The sequence below is a fragment of the Triticum aestivum genome, chromosome 1D, assembly GCF_018294505.1.
Source record: "Triticum aestivum cultivar Chinese Spring chromosome 1D, IWGSC CS RefSeq v2.1, whole genome shotgun sequence".
Taxonomy (NCBI): domain Eukaryota; kingdom Viridiplantae; phylum Streptophyta; class Magnoliopsida; order Poales; family Poaceae; genus Triticum; species Triticum aestivum.
In genome coordinates this window covers 6,894,140-6,909,300 of record NC_057796.1, presented here as the reverse complement: position 1 = coordinate 6,909,300, position 15,161 = coordinate 6,894,140, and the positions used below count along the sequence as shown (strand labels likewise).

Below are 15,161 nucleotides of genomic sequence, written 5' to 3'. Positions count from 1 at the left end.
TTGAATAGTAGTACTAAGCATGCCCTCGTCGCCCTTATGTTTCCAGCGGACTGAGAACAAAGCACTTAATGTAGTTTACTGGTCGTCATCAATAGCTTGGACCTGCGGGCAAGTAATTTTGTAAACCAGCAAAATTGTTAATTCGCTAGCAACAGATAGCAAAGCAGAAACCTAATCTGTTAAAATAAACCAAAGTATGTGCCAAAATCATTGGGACGATAGAATTAAGAAGTATAAACTACTCCCTCCGTCCCATAATATAACACTTGCAAAAACGTCTTATATTGTGGGAAGGAGGGAGTAGTTTAGAAAACAAAGTCGTGTTCAACATGATATTTTTTCCTGTGCTTTCCTTTCATAATCTGAATGTTAAATCGTATGTGTTATCTTAGCTATGATTAATTCATATTTACACTACCAATACATGTGGCGACATCCAACGGTAAGGTGACTTGCACTTCGAAAAATAAAGAATTTGCAAAACAGAAAAGAAAAAAAAAAGAAAAAGAAAATAATGTTTGTCGAGTGCTTTATTTCGCGCACTGAGCAAAGAGGATACAACAGTAAAAAAGAAAATAAAAGATGTTTGAGGAGTGTCGCCTGGCACGCACTCAACAAACACTGCCACGCCGTCACCCTACGTTAACCACGGCTAACAGGTTTCCGCAAAAGAAAACCATTGCTAAGAGGGACATGTGTCGCCTGGTGTGCGAAGTGTCAGATCTTCGCCAAGCGTGTTTCTTTCTACCGATTAAAATCAAGATTTTCATGTCGTTTATGCTTCGTATTGCATTATATATTTGGAAAACCACTGACCTGCTGTGGTCTTCATTTTTATCTTGGAGTTGCACTGGATGCGTTTGGCGAACTGAGCGGAAGCAATGGCGCAATGTGCATCACTACAACGCAGAGGCTGGGGTAACCCTCCTTTTCACGAAAAGAAAAGAGTTGTCACGCCTAAAAATAAACACATAAGAAGAACAACATCCGAACCAAAATCATCGGGATAGTTTAATTAAGAAGTGTGAACAAGATAATTTAGAAGAAAAAGAGTGATGCCCAATGCGGAGTTTTCCCGCGGTTTTCTATCATCATCATAATTTTAAAACAATGTGTTTGTCCCAGGTAAAAATCATGTTTGCATTGCACTAGCCATAACGGCAAGGATCGAGGAGAGCCTCCAATTCTTCTTTAATCAATCAGTCCGGTCCAGCCACGTCTTTGAAGTCCGGAGCACCAACCTTATCAAGCCTTCAATGGCATGTGAATGTCGTGGTTGGTTTGATAGCTTAGGGACCACGAAGAAAATGAATGCTGATGCCTGATACATTCCAATATGATCAGCACAGAGTCGGTGGTCTCAGCAGATAAAGGCACGTGAAGCATGACGATACCTCACAACATACTCCGGTAAAGTTCAGAATGGCAAACACATGGGAGGTAGGCAGGACTTCCCAACCAGTTGAGCTAGGCACACTCCTCTAGTATTCTCTCTAAGAAAAAAAAAATGGAGGACTAGGTCACTAGTCACGAGCCACAACCGTCTCACCACCCAGACGCCAATGCCTCCCCTTCCAGCCGCCGCCTCCGTCACCCCCCTCCCTTCCCAGCCACCGCCTCCCCTCCCCTTTGTTGCCCCCCGCACGGGCGACCGAGTGGCACCAAACCCAGCCGCCGGTCCACCACTCCTTCCCCTCCCTCCCCTCCGCCGCCGCCAGTGATGACACCCTCGAGATGGGGTGTCCCTTGCCACCGTGAACCCAACAGCGCCGAACTGCTCCTTCCTTCAACCAATACTGAGTGCACTCCGTCCTATCAGACATGGTCGTGCTGCTAGCCGGTTACCGTGTTCGGACGGAGCGGGAGGTGGGGATCCTAATTGGGATAATTCCTAGGTCGGCGACTGCTGGCCGCGACGGTGACGACACCCTCGAGGGTGTTGTTTTTCTTCCTGGAAACGTTGTTCGGGTCCGTCCTACCTTTTACCACCTCGCGTTCTCTCGGGTGAAGCGACGACGCTCTTGCCGTCGTGTCCTTCTTGAAGGCATCGTCGTGAGAGCTTTGTGGCAATGGGCACTGCTTGGGTGCGTCGGCAGTTGCAGTTGGCATGCCCCTCTTCCTCCGGGTGGTAGTTGTTCTGGAGGAAACCCTAGATCTGAGTTTCCCACATCGGATGATGATGGAGACTTCTGTGCCGTTCTCTCTCCCGGGGGCATCGTCTTGGAGTAGTGGTTCAGTGGAGAGGCCAACAAGTGGAGCGGTGTTACATCGAATTCATTGAAGACGATGGGTCTCGGCGGCGTGGAGCAGTGGAGTCTCAGAGTTGGACGCAGATTGATCGACGTGCACAGGCTGGTGGCATTGTCTGGTCTCGTGGTGACTTCATGCCATCCGTGGACTTCTCACGGCATGGCACTAAATGTAAATCCTACAAATTCACCAATCTGGACTACTTGACATTCTACATATAATATTTTTCTTCACAAACTTGATCAAAGTTTGTGAAGTTTAACTTTTCAAAAAATCTATATATGCACTACATTATGGAGAGGGAGTATTTGCTAAATAATCATGATACTCAACAGGAGATTTTAAGAATTTAAGATACAACGCTATGGGTATTGATATCGATAGTCCACTTCTGAGTCCAGGCTCAGTTGCACCCATGCTGACGAAAAAAATCAACACAAATATTAGAAAATTTTAAAAAAATACCAATTTTCTTGTGTGTGGTAGATAAATTAATGCGTGAGGTCAGCATTCAACTCATTTGGACATCTGAATAACTCTCGGTAAAAAAATGTAATGTTCACGCACTATTCTGACCCAATTTGTTTTTTTTTTTTGCTGAGAGCTGCTCAGACATCTAAATGAGTTGAAAATTGAGGCGAACCTCAAGCATCAATTTATCTACCACACAAAAATATTAGAATTCTTTGAATTTTTCTAGTATTTGTTTTGATTTTCTTCGACCAGATGCAGATGAGTCTGGACACCAAAACGCCGCACTTATATATTATTTTGGCCGGCAAATACTCCAAAAAAAACACGCATGCGGCTCCTAAAAAGTCAAAGACATGTGGCTGGCATATCATACAGCTAGTGACTAATTGCATGGGCCAGCACTCATTATTGCTTGGCATGTGAATCGCTGGATTGCAGATGTGTCATGATAGCTATGGATTCATGCGGCGCTTCAAGTTGTCTGCTGTCTTTATTCTCCTAGTGCTACAGCTCATGCGCGTGTATCACGTTCGATCGTCTCGTGCCATTTGTTTCCCACGGTAACCATCGAGCAACGCACGGTTTCTCTTACATCGAGCAACAATTCTAGCCCGATTCATTGCTTCTCTTGCATCCATGTTAGGTTTCCGTGTCCACAGTCCATAGCAAGTATAATAGGATGACATAAGCAAGTTATAAGGACCAAAATATCATATTTTTGCTTAGTTAGAGGTGAATGAAGAGGAGAGAGAAGAAAAGCGAGTGTGAATAAGGGCATCTTCAACAGTTTGTATGTTAGCTTGTTGATAAAATATGGCATATCATCAACCAGCATCTTAACATAAAACAACTTCAATGGGTTGTATCTAGTTTGCCCCATATAGGATGTGATGATTTTACACGTGGAAAATCCCCATTGGTCGGGGCTGTTAACGGGTTATCGGATCCAAAACCCGACCCGATAGCTTAACGGTGTTCCGTTACGGTGGATGCCACGTGTCGGTCACCCTTGACGAAAGCACTTCTGTGACGCGCGATTTATCATCATGGAAGTGGACACTTCCGTGATGATAATTTTGGTAATGTCATGGAACACTTCTACGACAGCACAGGTATGACTATCTTGATTCTGTCATAAATTTGTCATGGATGTACATGCATGACAAAAAACGCAACCTACTGTGACAAACACGTATCATCACGGAAGTGTATTTTTTTGTAATGGGATGTGTCTGAGTGGACTTTGTGTTATACGCATCTAAATGTTCCTATGGTCCAGAGACCTATCTATGATGGTGTGGGGCGCTAGGTGGGTCCTAGATGACAAATCCTTGACCCTGCCTGTAGTAGGCGACCTCATCACCTGTGACCGCGCCATCCGTCGTCGATGCGCGCGTAGCCGCGTCATGCACGCAGAGAAAGAAGCCGGCTGCGCGGACGTGGACGAGGTAGTGGCCAGCACGTCCGTGCCTGATAACCCACAAGTATAGGGGATCGCAACAGTTTTCGAGGGTAGAGTATTCAACCCAAATTTATTGATTCGATATAAGGGGAGCCAAAGAATATTCTCAAGAATTAGCAGCTGATTTGTCAATTCAACCACAGCTGAAAGGCTTAATATCCGCAGCAAAGTATTTAGTAGCAAAGTAGTATGGAAGTAACGGTAACGGTGGCAAAAGTAACAGTAGCAGTTTTGTAGTAATCGTAACAGTGGCAACAGAAAAGTAGCTAAGCAAAGATCAATATGTGAAAAGCTCATAGGCAATGGATCAATGATGGATAATTATGTCGGATGCGATTCCTTATGAAACAGTTATAACATAGGGTGACACAGAACTAACTCTAGTTCATCAATGTAATGTAGGCATGTATTCCGAATATAGTCATACGTGCTTATGAAAAAGAACTTGCATGACATCTTTTGTCCTACCCTCCCGAGGCAGCGGGGTCCTATTGGAAACTAAGGGATATTAAGGCCTCCTTTTAATAGAGTACCGGTCCAAAGCATTAACACTTAGTGAATACATGAACTCCTCAAACTACGGTCATCACCGGGACCGGGACTGATTATTGTCACTTCGGGGTTGCCGGATCATAACACATAGTAGGTGCCTATTGACTTGCAAGATAGGATCAAGAACTCACATATATTCATGAAAACATAATAGGTTCAGATCTGAATTCATGGCACTCGGATCCTAGTGACAAGCATTAAGTATAGCAAAGTCATAGCAACATCAATCTCAGAACATAATGGATACTAGGGATCAAACCCTAACAAAACTAACTCGATTACATGAGAAATCTCATCCAACCCATCACCGTCCAGCAAGCCTACGATGGAATTACTCACGCACGGCAGTGAGCATCATGAAATTGGTGATGGAGGATGGTTGATGATGACGACGGCGACGGATTCCCCTCTCCGGAGCCCCGAACGGACTCCAGATTAGCCCTCCCGAGAGAGATTAGGGCTTGGCGGCGGCTCCGTATCGTAAAACGCGATGAATCCTTCTCTCTGATTTTTTTCTCCCCGAACGTGAATATATGGAGTTGGAGTTGAGGTCGGTGGAGTCTCAGGGGGCCCACGAGGCAGAGGGCGAGCCCTAGGGGGTGGGCGCGCCATGCACCCTCGTGGACAGGGTGTGGGCCCCCTGATGCTGGTTCTTTCGCCAGAATTTTTTATTTATTCCAAAAAAATCTCCGTGAAGTTTCAGGTCATTCCAAGAACTTTTATTTCTGCACAAAAATAACACCATGGCAATTCTGCCGAAAACAGCGTCAGTCCGGGTTAGTTCCATTCAAATCATGCAAGTTAGAGCCCAAAACAAGGGCAAAAGTGTTTGGAAAAGTAGATACGTTCGAGACGTATCAGTGCCTGCCGCCATCATCGAGGAGAAGTAGAACACGGGAGGCCGCCATCCCTTGGGTATCAGGAAGGGCACCGCCGGTTACCCAATTGGGGTTCTCCTTTATCTCAGACCATCCTGGACACCCGCCTAAGCTCCACAGAAGCATCCTTCCCCTTTGGCTGAAGCACCCTCTTTGCCGCTCTGATGAGCGGCGTAGTCGGACATAGGGAAGATAGAGGGGAAGAACATGCCTCTGGGGCTCCCGACAATCCGGTTAGCGGGCTGCCGGACATGGGGAAGACAAAGGGATCAGTCACGGCAGCCATAGACTAGTGTAGTGTATCTGTTCGTGGGAGTGGAGCTCCACGCGACCATACATGCGCATAGTTTTAACTATTTAGTTGAAAATATATCCAAAATGTAACCGTTTTCGTCCCGTTTGTGTGAAATCCGTCATGTTTGTATGAAATCTGGCCATGTTTGCATGAATTCATCTGGTTTGTTAAAAAAGAGTTTGAAATGTATGCGGCTAGCGTTGGATGTCGACCTCCCGAATCCATGTCCGCGGGCTAGTGCCTCCTTGTCCGCGGACGGATGCGGGAGTTTTTTGCGGGTTGCCGTTGAAGATGCCTTAAGGATGGGATTAGTTAGAGCATCTACAGTCAGGCGTCACGAACCCACCTCAAACGCGGCGGATAGCCCGGTCACTCATCGGTCATAAAATCCGACCAGACTGGCACCTCAAACGCCCGGGCTGATTGCACCCCTCATATCCAGCCCTAATGTGGGGCGGATATGGGCTGCCTGGGCACGTCCGCCAGGTCGGACCTGGCCCACGCTGGCCCACCCGAGCCCACATATATTCCTTCGAATCCGCTCACTGGACCACACCCTAAGCACTCCACTCCACTCTATCACCCAACCTCTCGTTCGGCCTTCTTTGGCATGGCGGGCAGCGGATCTGACTTCGACCAGTCTAGATCCGTCGACTGGGGTGTCATCCCATGCGGGTTGGAGGAGGCAATGGTCGTCCACATTGCACTCCCCCGCTCTCGGGAGGACAGCGCCCGGCCGACGGCAGGATCTGTCTGTCGCAACTCCATATCACCGGTGCATCGGGCGCTCGAATCTCCGGGGCTAGATCATCGTGGTCTCGAGAGCCTTCAAATCTCCCCTTCCCCATCACCACTCCGGCGGAGTATGAGTCCCACCGGGAACGATGTGCCCACCGTGGGAAGGAGAGCACAAGGGCCGTGGAGGCCCATTTCGCTGATATTTCTTGATTCGTAAGTATCATCAGTCAGATTCCAGAGCACAAGTCCCTAGGATCAGGATGCGGGACATTCTCCTGGAATGTGGTGGTACACTACCCCGTGGAGAATTTGAGGCTGTTGCGTGGACGTCTCGCATACCGCTCTGCTACAACTACACTATAAGCTGTAAGATGCAAGCACCACAAGTGGCAATGGGAAGGAAGAAGTGCATGCATCGGGAGGAACAACATTTGAGTTGAGTAACACACTGTCTGTGACTCACATCATATATGCTACTGCCTTGTTCTGCCAACTAGGAAGTACTATTATTACACTGTTTTAGGAGTCTTCGCAAGTCTTCTTGCTAACATACATATATGCCTGGTAGCGTGTAGGCACCAGGCATGGAGTCATTGTATCCTAGTTATAGTAGCATGTTGCAAAGTGTTTGCAGGTCGACTATGTTGTGCATGTGTTTGCGTGACTACTTTCAGAGTGAAGGCAATGTTTCCATCTCGAAACAGGCTTTCGCCCCGCTTTATCTATATAGCACCAACCACAGAGGTACACGGCCGAACGATACAAGATGGTGAGGTAGCCCTCTTACAAAGCCGATCCTAAGATATCCGGCAAACACAGGCGCACGCGACTATGCTACCATCTACAAGCACCAGAAGTACTAAACACCCCCACGCTATAACCTAGCACACCTAAGCTCCACGACAACGCCCCCAAGAGGGAAGGCGGCATAGAGCGTCACCGCTGCCGAGTCCAAACGGACAAAGGTCCTCACCCAGAGCCCGGACACGATGAGAAGAACCACAACGACGTCTTCAAGAAGAGGAGGGCACCCACGGGTGTTGCCGTCGTTAGCACCATGGCACGGAGCTTTCGCCCGGCAACTCACCCATGCCCCAAAGGGGCCGCCAAGAGGAGCGCGGTGAAGCCAGCACCCCAGATCCAGATCATGACGCCACACCACCAGAGGAAGGGCACGTCCGAGCTACCCATTGCCACCCCTCCCGTTGTCCACACAACCCGAGAGAGGAGCCACCACCGCCACAATGATGCCCGCCGGACATCAACCATGCGGCCCGCCATCCGTGGCCGCCGCCCCGGCGTCCCTGTCGCGAGATGACGTGCACCGCCCACTGTCACAACGCACACAACCACAGTAGGAAGAGCGACGACAGTCCATCAGCTCCTAGCCCGGAATTAGTCCCAGTGTCTGGGCAGGCGCCTCCACACTAGGAGGCACCCACACCTGCGTCCCCAGCCAGTACCAGCTGGACTGGGGGGGGGGGGGGCACGACTCCAAGACTACCGACGGCCGACGGCAAACCAGCCCCTGGCCAGGCGAGTTCACACGACGCCATGTCCATGGCCACTGACATCGATCTGCGAATCGACGCACCGCAAGTCCGACCACCACCAACGAGCACTCCCCGGACCGCGCCCACCATCGCCTACCTGGAGCGGAAGCACTGACTCGTATCGGGCCTCGAACTGGTCCGCCCGAGAACGAGCCCCAAGTCCTGGCCCTCTCGGCGCGAAAGCCAGTGCCATTGGCCCGAACCCAGGAGAAGGGAGGAGCCACCACCACCCGCACCCCGCCGCCGTACGTCACCGACCACCGCCAAAGCCGCCGCAGACTCCACGCCGGCGAGTGCACCATCCCAAGGCGCTGGTAGCCACCCGAATCCGGACAGATCGAGCGCCCACGAGCCAGCCCCACCTCGTCGGAGTCCCTACCACGCCAGGACGCGGTAGCAGAAGGCAACCCGCGCCGCCGTGGCCCTAGTCGCGAGAGATGACCGCCCGACAGATCTGACCCAAGCCCCCGCCGCCAGAGCTGCCCCCGCACGCTCCACCAACACCACCCACGCCGCCAGAAGTGAGGCAAGCACGTCGGCGCCCACTAGCACCCGCCTGCCGCCACGCCGCGCTGCCAGGCGTCCGCGCCGCACCCCGGCCAGAAGAAGCCCCGCCGCGCCGGCCTCCACTCGCGAGGGAACCAAACAGGCCCGGCCGCCGCCGGATCCGGTTGGGCTTTGCCCGGCTGACCCCCATGGCGACGGCGGGAGAGGGGGGCGGGAGGCGGGGGACCGGCGGCGGCGAGCTAGGGTTCCCCCCGGTTGCTGCGCGGGGGCGACTCGAGGGGGAAGGGGAATTGCCGATGGGGTTCATGTGTTTGCGTAATGTACAATTCATCTGAGCATGTCGTCCGTAATTCTAACAGTCTAAAAAGCGATTATATATGCTTCCCGTAAATAACATACCGAAAAAGGCTTTCGCCCCGCTTTATATATAGAGAAATATCCATCACCAACAACTCGAAACAAACACACGCCACCCCATCACACGCATACACCGCAAGGTTGGATACATAGACGCTGATCGCAGCTACACCACCCCTACCAGTTCAAGGGCTACTGGGGTCCTCAACCGTGAAACCACGGCAAAGAAATTAAACCGCATACGACAAACCGTGGACTTCAAGGTGGCACCTTCAACAAGGTTACGACACTAGAGCGCCGCCGCTGCCAGGTCCGAGGGTCAGGGTTCCCCCTAGAGCAACATGACGGGCGGTGAGGACCGCGGTGACGCCTTCAAGAAGAGGACGAAATCGCCGCCACCTGCCTGCCCGAAGACAGAACAGGTTTTCAACCCAGCGAACTTACCGGCCCCGGTACATGAATGGACACCGGACCACCGCCACTAATCGTTGCACCCGGGCCACCACGCCACCCACACCACCATGGCCACCATGCAGCACCTGAACCATGGGCTCCACCCACGAGCACCATGCTCCCACCACCAGAGTCGCCGCCCTGGAATCCAAGACCGCCCCACCCCTTCAACCTGGAAAGTGAGCCCTTTTGGTAAGTATGGAGCACAACCGGTTAGAGCAGGGCAGGGGGGAGCCATCGGCGGCAGCCGGCCATGCCGCAGCCACCATACCATTTCTCGAACAGGGGCCAGATCACCATCGCCACCCCGGGCAACAACAAGACCCCGAGGCACCCCCTGCCAACTCCCTGTAGCGCCCCTGCCAGGCTGCCACTATGGCCAGCCAAGACGAAGAGCGTCGAGCTGCCGTGCTCCACCCGCCAGACGCGCCTCCAACCACAACTTTGAGCGACCCAAGAATCCGGTGAAGGAGGGCCGAACCACCGCTACTGCGCCACCACCCCGACCAACCAAAGTGGCCCCGGTCGAGTAGATAACACCTAAAAGGGAAATTCGACTGGGAAAGAGTCCAAGTTAGACCTCTTTCCCTTTCAAAATTTAGAGCATATTTTCACTGTTCAAAATTCAAGTTTTTACCAGCAATTAATCTGATAGTATGTAAATTATATGTTACACAAAATTGGTAATATTGCACTCCTGTCCGGCGGTGCTTTCTTACAAGTTATAACTACTATACTTCCCTCTATCAAGAAAATTTAGAAAGAAATTACAGCCAAATTTCACAATTGAACAGTCCAAATTCAGAATACATTTGAAAAAACGGAGGGTTCTCAACGGTTAGTCTTGCACGTCCAAAAAAAATAAAGAAAGGGATGCATCCAAATGGATTTGTTGGCAGGAAAATAAAAATATCTCGAACCACTTTTGTATATATGTGGGCCATCATCGAACTCCCCTCACCAACTCACTCCGTGCTTAACTTATAAAAAATATACAGTAACATTTTATTGCTTGACATCAAACAATTTATTTTTAGGCTTACTGGTTCGCAATTTAAGATGATCACAATTTTTTTACAAAAAAAGGCAACTAAGAATTACCGTGAGCATTTTAAAATTCTCAAACATTTTTCAAATGCATGAACATTTTTCATATATATATATATATATATATATATTTTATTCCACCATTTTTTATAATTTTTAAGAAGTTTGTAGCTGTTTATTTTTTTTGCTGAACCAGTAGAGCAGCAAGAGCAAAAACACGAGTGGAAAGACATGAGAAACGAGCGAAGCCACTAGTGGGCGATCGAACTAGAGCTACTGGGCCGCGCGGCCCACGCGTGCTAAGGCTGGGCGAAATTACGGCTGATTGCCACTGCAAAACGTACTTGTTCAGTCGCGCTGTAACCCTAGCGCCGCCAAACCCGGCTGCACCGCACCCCGTCGCCGGCCGGCCGGCCGCCCATCATCCCCGCCGCACCTCTCCCCCGACGCCCTATCCCGTCGCCCACCCCGACACCAGCAACGCCCTGCAGGTAGCCCTCCTCGCCCGAGTTCTTCCTCTTCGCCGGAGCTCACCCAGTTTGGTGATTGTCTCGCTCGATTTGCAGTTCCGCCGCCCCATGGCCATGGAGGAGGAGGAGATATCTGGGAAGGAGTTGTTGAGGCCGGACAACTCTCTTGCGGAGGAGGAGGCGGCGGCGGCGGCCAGTCGACTCACCGACGACCTCATCGTAGAGATCCTGTCCCGGCTCCCCTTCAGGTCCGTCTGCCGTTTCAAGTGCGTCTCTAAGCCCTGGCGCGACCTCATCGCCCACCCCGCCCACCGCAAGAAGCTGCCCCAGACCCTCGCCGGCGTCCTCTACACCAACATTACCGGTGCCGGCGGCTATCGCTACCACCTGGCCGGCCTCTCGGCCGAGGCCGACGGTCTTGATCTCGACCCTTCACTCACGTTCCTGCCACATACGGAGTACAGGGACTTCGGGCTGGTGCGCGCCTGCAATGGCCTCCTCCTCTGCTCCTACGAACCGGAGGAGGGAACCGTCCGTTTCGTCGTCTGCAATCCCGCCACCCAGAGGTGGACGGAGCTGCCCCCTCGCCCGCGGCCAAACACATGCCGCTATTACCAGCAGTTCCATCTGGCTTTCGACCCAGCAGTCCCATCCCATTTCCACGTTTTTGATTTCGAGCGCACCGACAACTTGAGCATCACAGGAGTGAGCATCTACTCGTCCAGAACCGGGGCCTGGTGCCAGAGTGATACTGGATTGGTTGAGGATGTTGTAATGGTAGGTCAAAGTGTCCTGGTTGGAGGTATGCTGCACGTTGTGGGCAACCTGCTTGTGGCTGCAGACAGCAACAATTGGGAAGACCAGACTGTGTTGGTGGCCTTGGACATGGAGGGCAAGGAGTGGAAGACAATCTCCGTGCCACGCGGCCGGGATTATGGTATAGTTGGGTGGTCACAGGGGTGCCTGCACTATGCTGCTATATCTCCAGCTCCTCTCACTGTCGGTGTTGACGACGATGAGGGTTCACTCAACATGGCTGAAGAGGTAGCTATCTGGTGCCTTGAGGATTATGATAAACAGCAATGGGCCCTGAAGCATAGTTTCAGAATCGATAAGGTGCTGAACCTAAATGAGGTGGACTACCGGCTGGTTGGGTTCCATCCCGATCACGACACCTTCTTCTTTGTCAGCAAGGGTATTTGGGAGGGCGAAAAGGCTTCATTGGTGTCGTGGGACATGCGGCGTCGCCAACTCTCTTGTGTTCTCCATCTCGAGAAAAGCAGTGTAGCGCCGTATCTGCCTTATGTTCCTCTCTTCTCATCGGAGCCACTACCAGATGCAGATGGGCACTAATTCAGTTCGCTTTGTGCTTGGGCTTACTCTTGTCAATGGAATAATCATGTATGTGTACACCTGCACTTCTTAATCTTCTTGAATTGTGTTACTCACTTTGTTCCGTGGGGCTAAATTATACTACTGTTATCCAGCTTTCTTGGCCATTGCATGTCGTGATTGCGGTTGTACTGAATCCTAGTATTAGTGAGTGCTACTTGTGAACTTTGTTTTGTTCCTTTTTAGTTATTATATGTTTGCTGATGCTTACGAATTCAGTCTTGTTTCGTAGATGAATTCGGTCTTATGCAGCAGACAAGGTCATGAAATAAGTGCATAATGCAAACTTTGCTGAGAAGTTTTCTTGCTTCGGTGCATATGTGCATTTGGTTTGTTTCACTTATTCTTCAGGTGATAAACTAACGGTTACCGTGTAGGGCTGTTCTTCAAGTATAGTGGTATAAAAGGTGCTGGGATAGTCCTTTTTGCGAGCCAAAATTTATCATATCACTTTAAACTTTCAGAAGAAATATTCATAAGAATTTTGCACAGGGGGTTTGACAGGTTGAAGCTGACCTGTATTGGGAAAACTGATCTCCATTCAAAAAGGACAGTAAAAATAGCATAATTTATTCATGATAATTTCGACCACATATTCACCATTAATGAATTGTTAGAAGGGGATGCTCTCACTTCTTATTATATGCCTAAGGCTACCAGTAGAAAGAAAAAGGAAATCCTTTGTTTAGGAAGTAATGAGAATCTGGTGCAGGGGGATAAAGACCTTTTATTATATATATATGCCACTTCCTTTCATAAGAATTTGTTTGGTCCTTCTGAATGTCTAAAGAATATTACCTTGGATATTGATATGCAATCTGTTTTAAATGATTTAGACAAAGAGTTGTTGGATAGAAATTTTACTCTAGAAGAAATTAGAGTGTCTGTTTACAGTATGAAACATAACACTGCTAGCAACAGAGTTTTATCAGCACTTGGTGGGACTTATTAAGGGGTGATCTTTTAGTTCTCTTTCAGGATTTCTATGATAACAAATTGGATTTAGCTAGGTTCAATTATGGGTTACCTAAATGTGCTGGTGCAAATAGTTTACAGCAGTACGGGCCTATCTGCTGTGCCAATGTTATTTTTAGAATCCTTAAAAATGTTACTAATAATTGGGATCTTAGAAAGCTTTATGCTCACTTACGTGTTTACCTAGCGTGATCCTAGTGTGATTGTCTATCAAACTGCTAATTGGTTGTTATATTGGTCTAATTTGCAGAGAGAACAAGGACACTGTATGTCAAACTGTGGCGTCTCAGCTCGCTAAGAGACAGTTGTGGACTTCTTCCATGTGAGCAGGGGATGGGCTCCTATAGACCTATGGCTGGCAACAGGATTGGAGTGTGATGCTGCTGCATGACATATGTTTGATAGATTGTCGTTGCCTTTATCTTATCGTAGCTTGTTAGGTCATGTTTCATAATACCATTTATTTGTGATTTTTCTTGGAGTCTGGCTATCTCATCTTTGAGCTGGTGAGCGCCGTGCTATGGGCGCTTGCCTCGGTGACCTATTTCTTTGTTGTTCTGGACTGATGCATGCATTCTTGTGGGCTGGCACTTGTTTTTACCAGTTTCGTTTCAATGAAATGAAATTGGGGGTGAAAGCTCCGGCATGCGCGGGGGGGGGGGGGGGGGGGGGGGGGGGGGGGGGGGGGGGTAATTCTTCACCATTAACAAGAAGAAATGTATAGCAAGGCTGGGATTGTCTTTTGGACAAGAAGAAAAAAGAGACGGCTCAGACTCAAACATCTGTTCAGTTCTCTTGGCCAAAGAACAAAATTCTGGCTATTAGGGTAAAGATTAGAGAACTAGCCATGGAGGGGGTCTAGGAACTTACTCTCCTCCTCGTCGAGCTAGTTGGGGCCGAGATATTTGGATGTGATGCTGCTCCAGATCCGGCGTGAGGAGAAGATGGGCGAGCAGCCAACCATCTCGTCTTGTCTCAAGCGTGTCGTGGCCCGAGTAGAACCACAGAGCTCCATGCTAACGTCGTTGTCAAGCTTCTCGACTATATATATAATCTGGACCATACACAATGAAAGAATAAGCCGAGCACAACAGCTACAGCTAGAGAGGAAGCAGCACATAGAGATGTACAACAAGAATGAATTGTTTTCCAACATTAGGCATTCAATCATCATGATCCTGCTGCAAAGATAACATCCAGTGCAAAGTTAATACAATAGATGCATAATAACAGGAGACGAAAGAGTTGGTACTTGACAAGAGATATATTTTTGTTACAGCACAAACAAAAGAAAAAAGATGGCATATGCTTCCTATGTTCCAGCTGTATTTGTCTCATTGAAGTAAAACCACCTCCAAACTACATGGCTCGGAGCACCCCCGAAGCAAACTACGTGGCTCTCAGAGAAGGGAGGAATGAAGGGTCGTCTTACCACTTCAGCAGGGTCCTAAGCTCGCCTTAGACGGCCATGGCAGGGACCCCAGGAACTTGACCTCCTCCTCCTCGTCAAGCTAGCTGGGCTGGCTATTTGGAGGCGCTGGCGCACTACTGCTCCAGGTCAGACGTGAGGAGAAGATGGGCGAGAGAATAACATCTTGGCCGAACCTGAGCGCGTGGTGGCCCGAGCAGAAGCGGACGCCCCCTCCTTCTCCTCATGGTAGGCCGCGAGGAGAAGGAAGTATGCTTTAGACGCATCTAAGATCACCGGTTAGCTACAAAGGAACGAACTTCCAATTAACCACCAGTCAGACTGCTGCT

General features: G+C 49.6%; 1 protein-coding gene across 1 annotated transcript; it reads left to right on the top strand.

Moving 5' to 3' along the window:
• Nucleotides 1-10,923: 10,923 nt before the first annotated feature.
• On the top strand, nucleotides 10,924-13,873 carry LOC123162243 (putative F-box protein At2g16220). Its single transcript, XM_044580022.1, has 3 exons — nucleotides 10,924-11,057; nucleotides 11,133-12,437; nucleotides 13,654-13,873. The coding sequence occupies exon 2, from the start codon at nucleotides 11,145-11,147 to the stop codon at nucleotides 12,387-12,389; it is 1,245 nt and encodes a 414-aa protein (XP_044435957.1). The 5' UTR covers nucleotides 10,924-11,057; nucleotides 11,133-11,144; the 3' UTR covers nucleotides 12,390-12,437; nucleotides 13,654-13,873.
• The last annotated feature ends 1,288 nt before the right edge of the window (nucleotides 13,874-15,161 follow it).

Excerpts from the sequence above, each read along its gene's own strand:
- LOC123162243 (XM_044580022.1), top strand. The coding sequence starts at position 11,145 with ATGGCCATGGAGGAGGAGGAGATATCTGGGAAGGAGTTGTTGAGGCCG.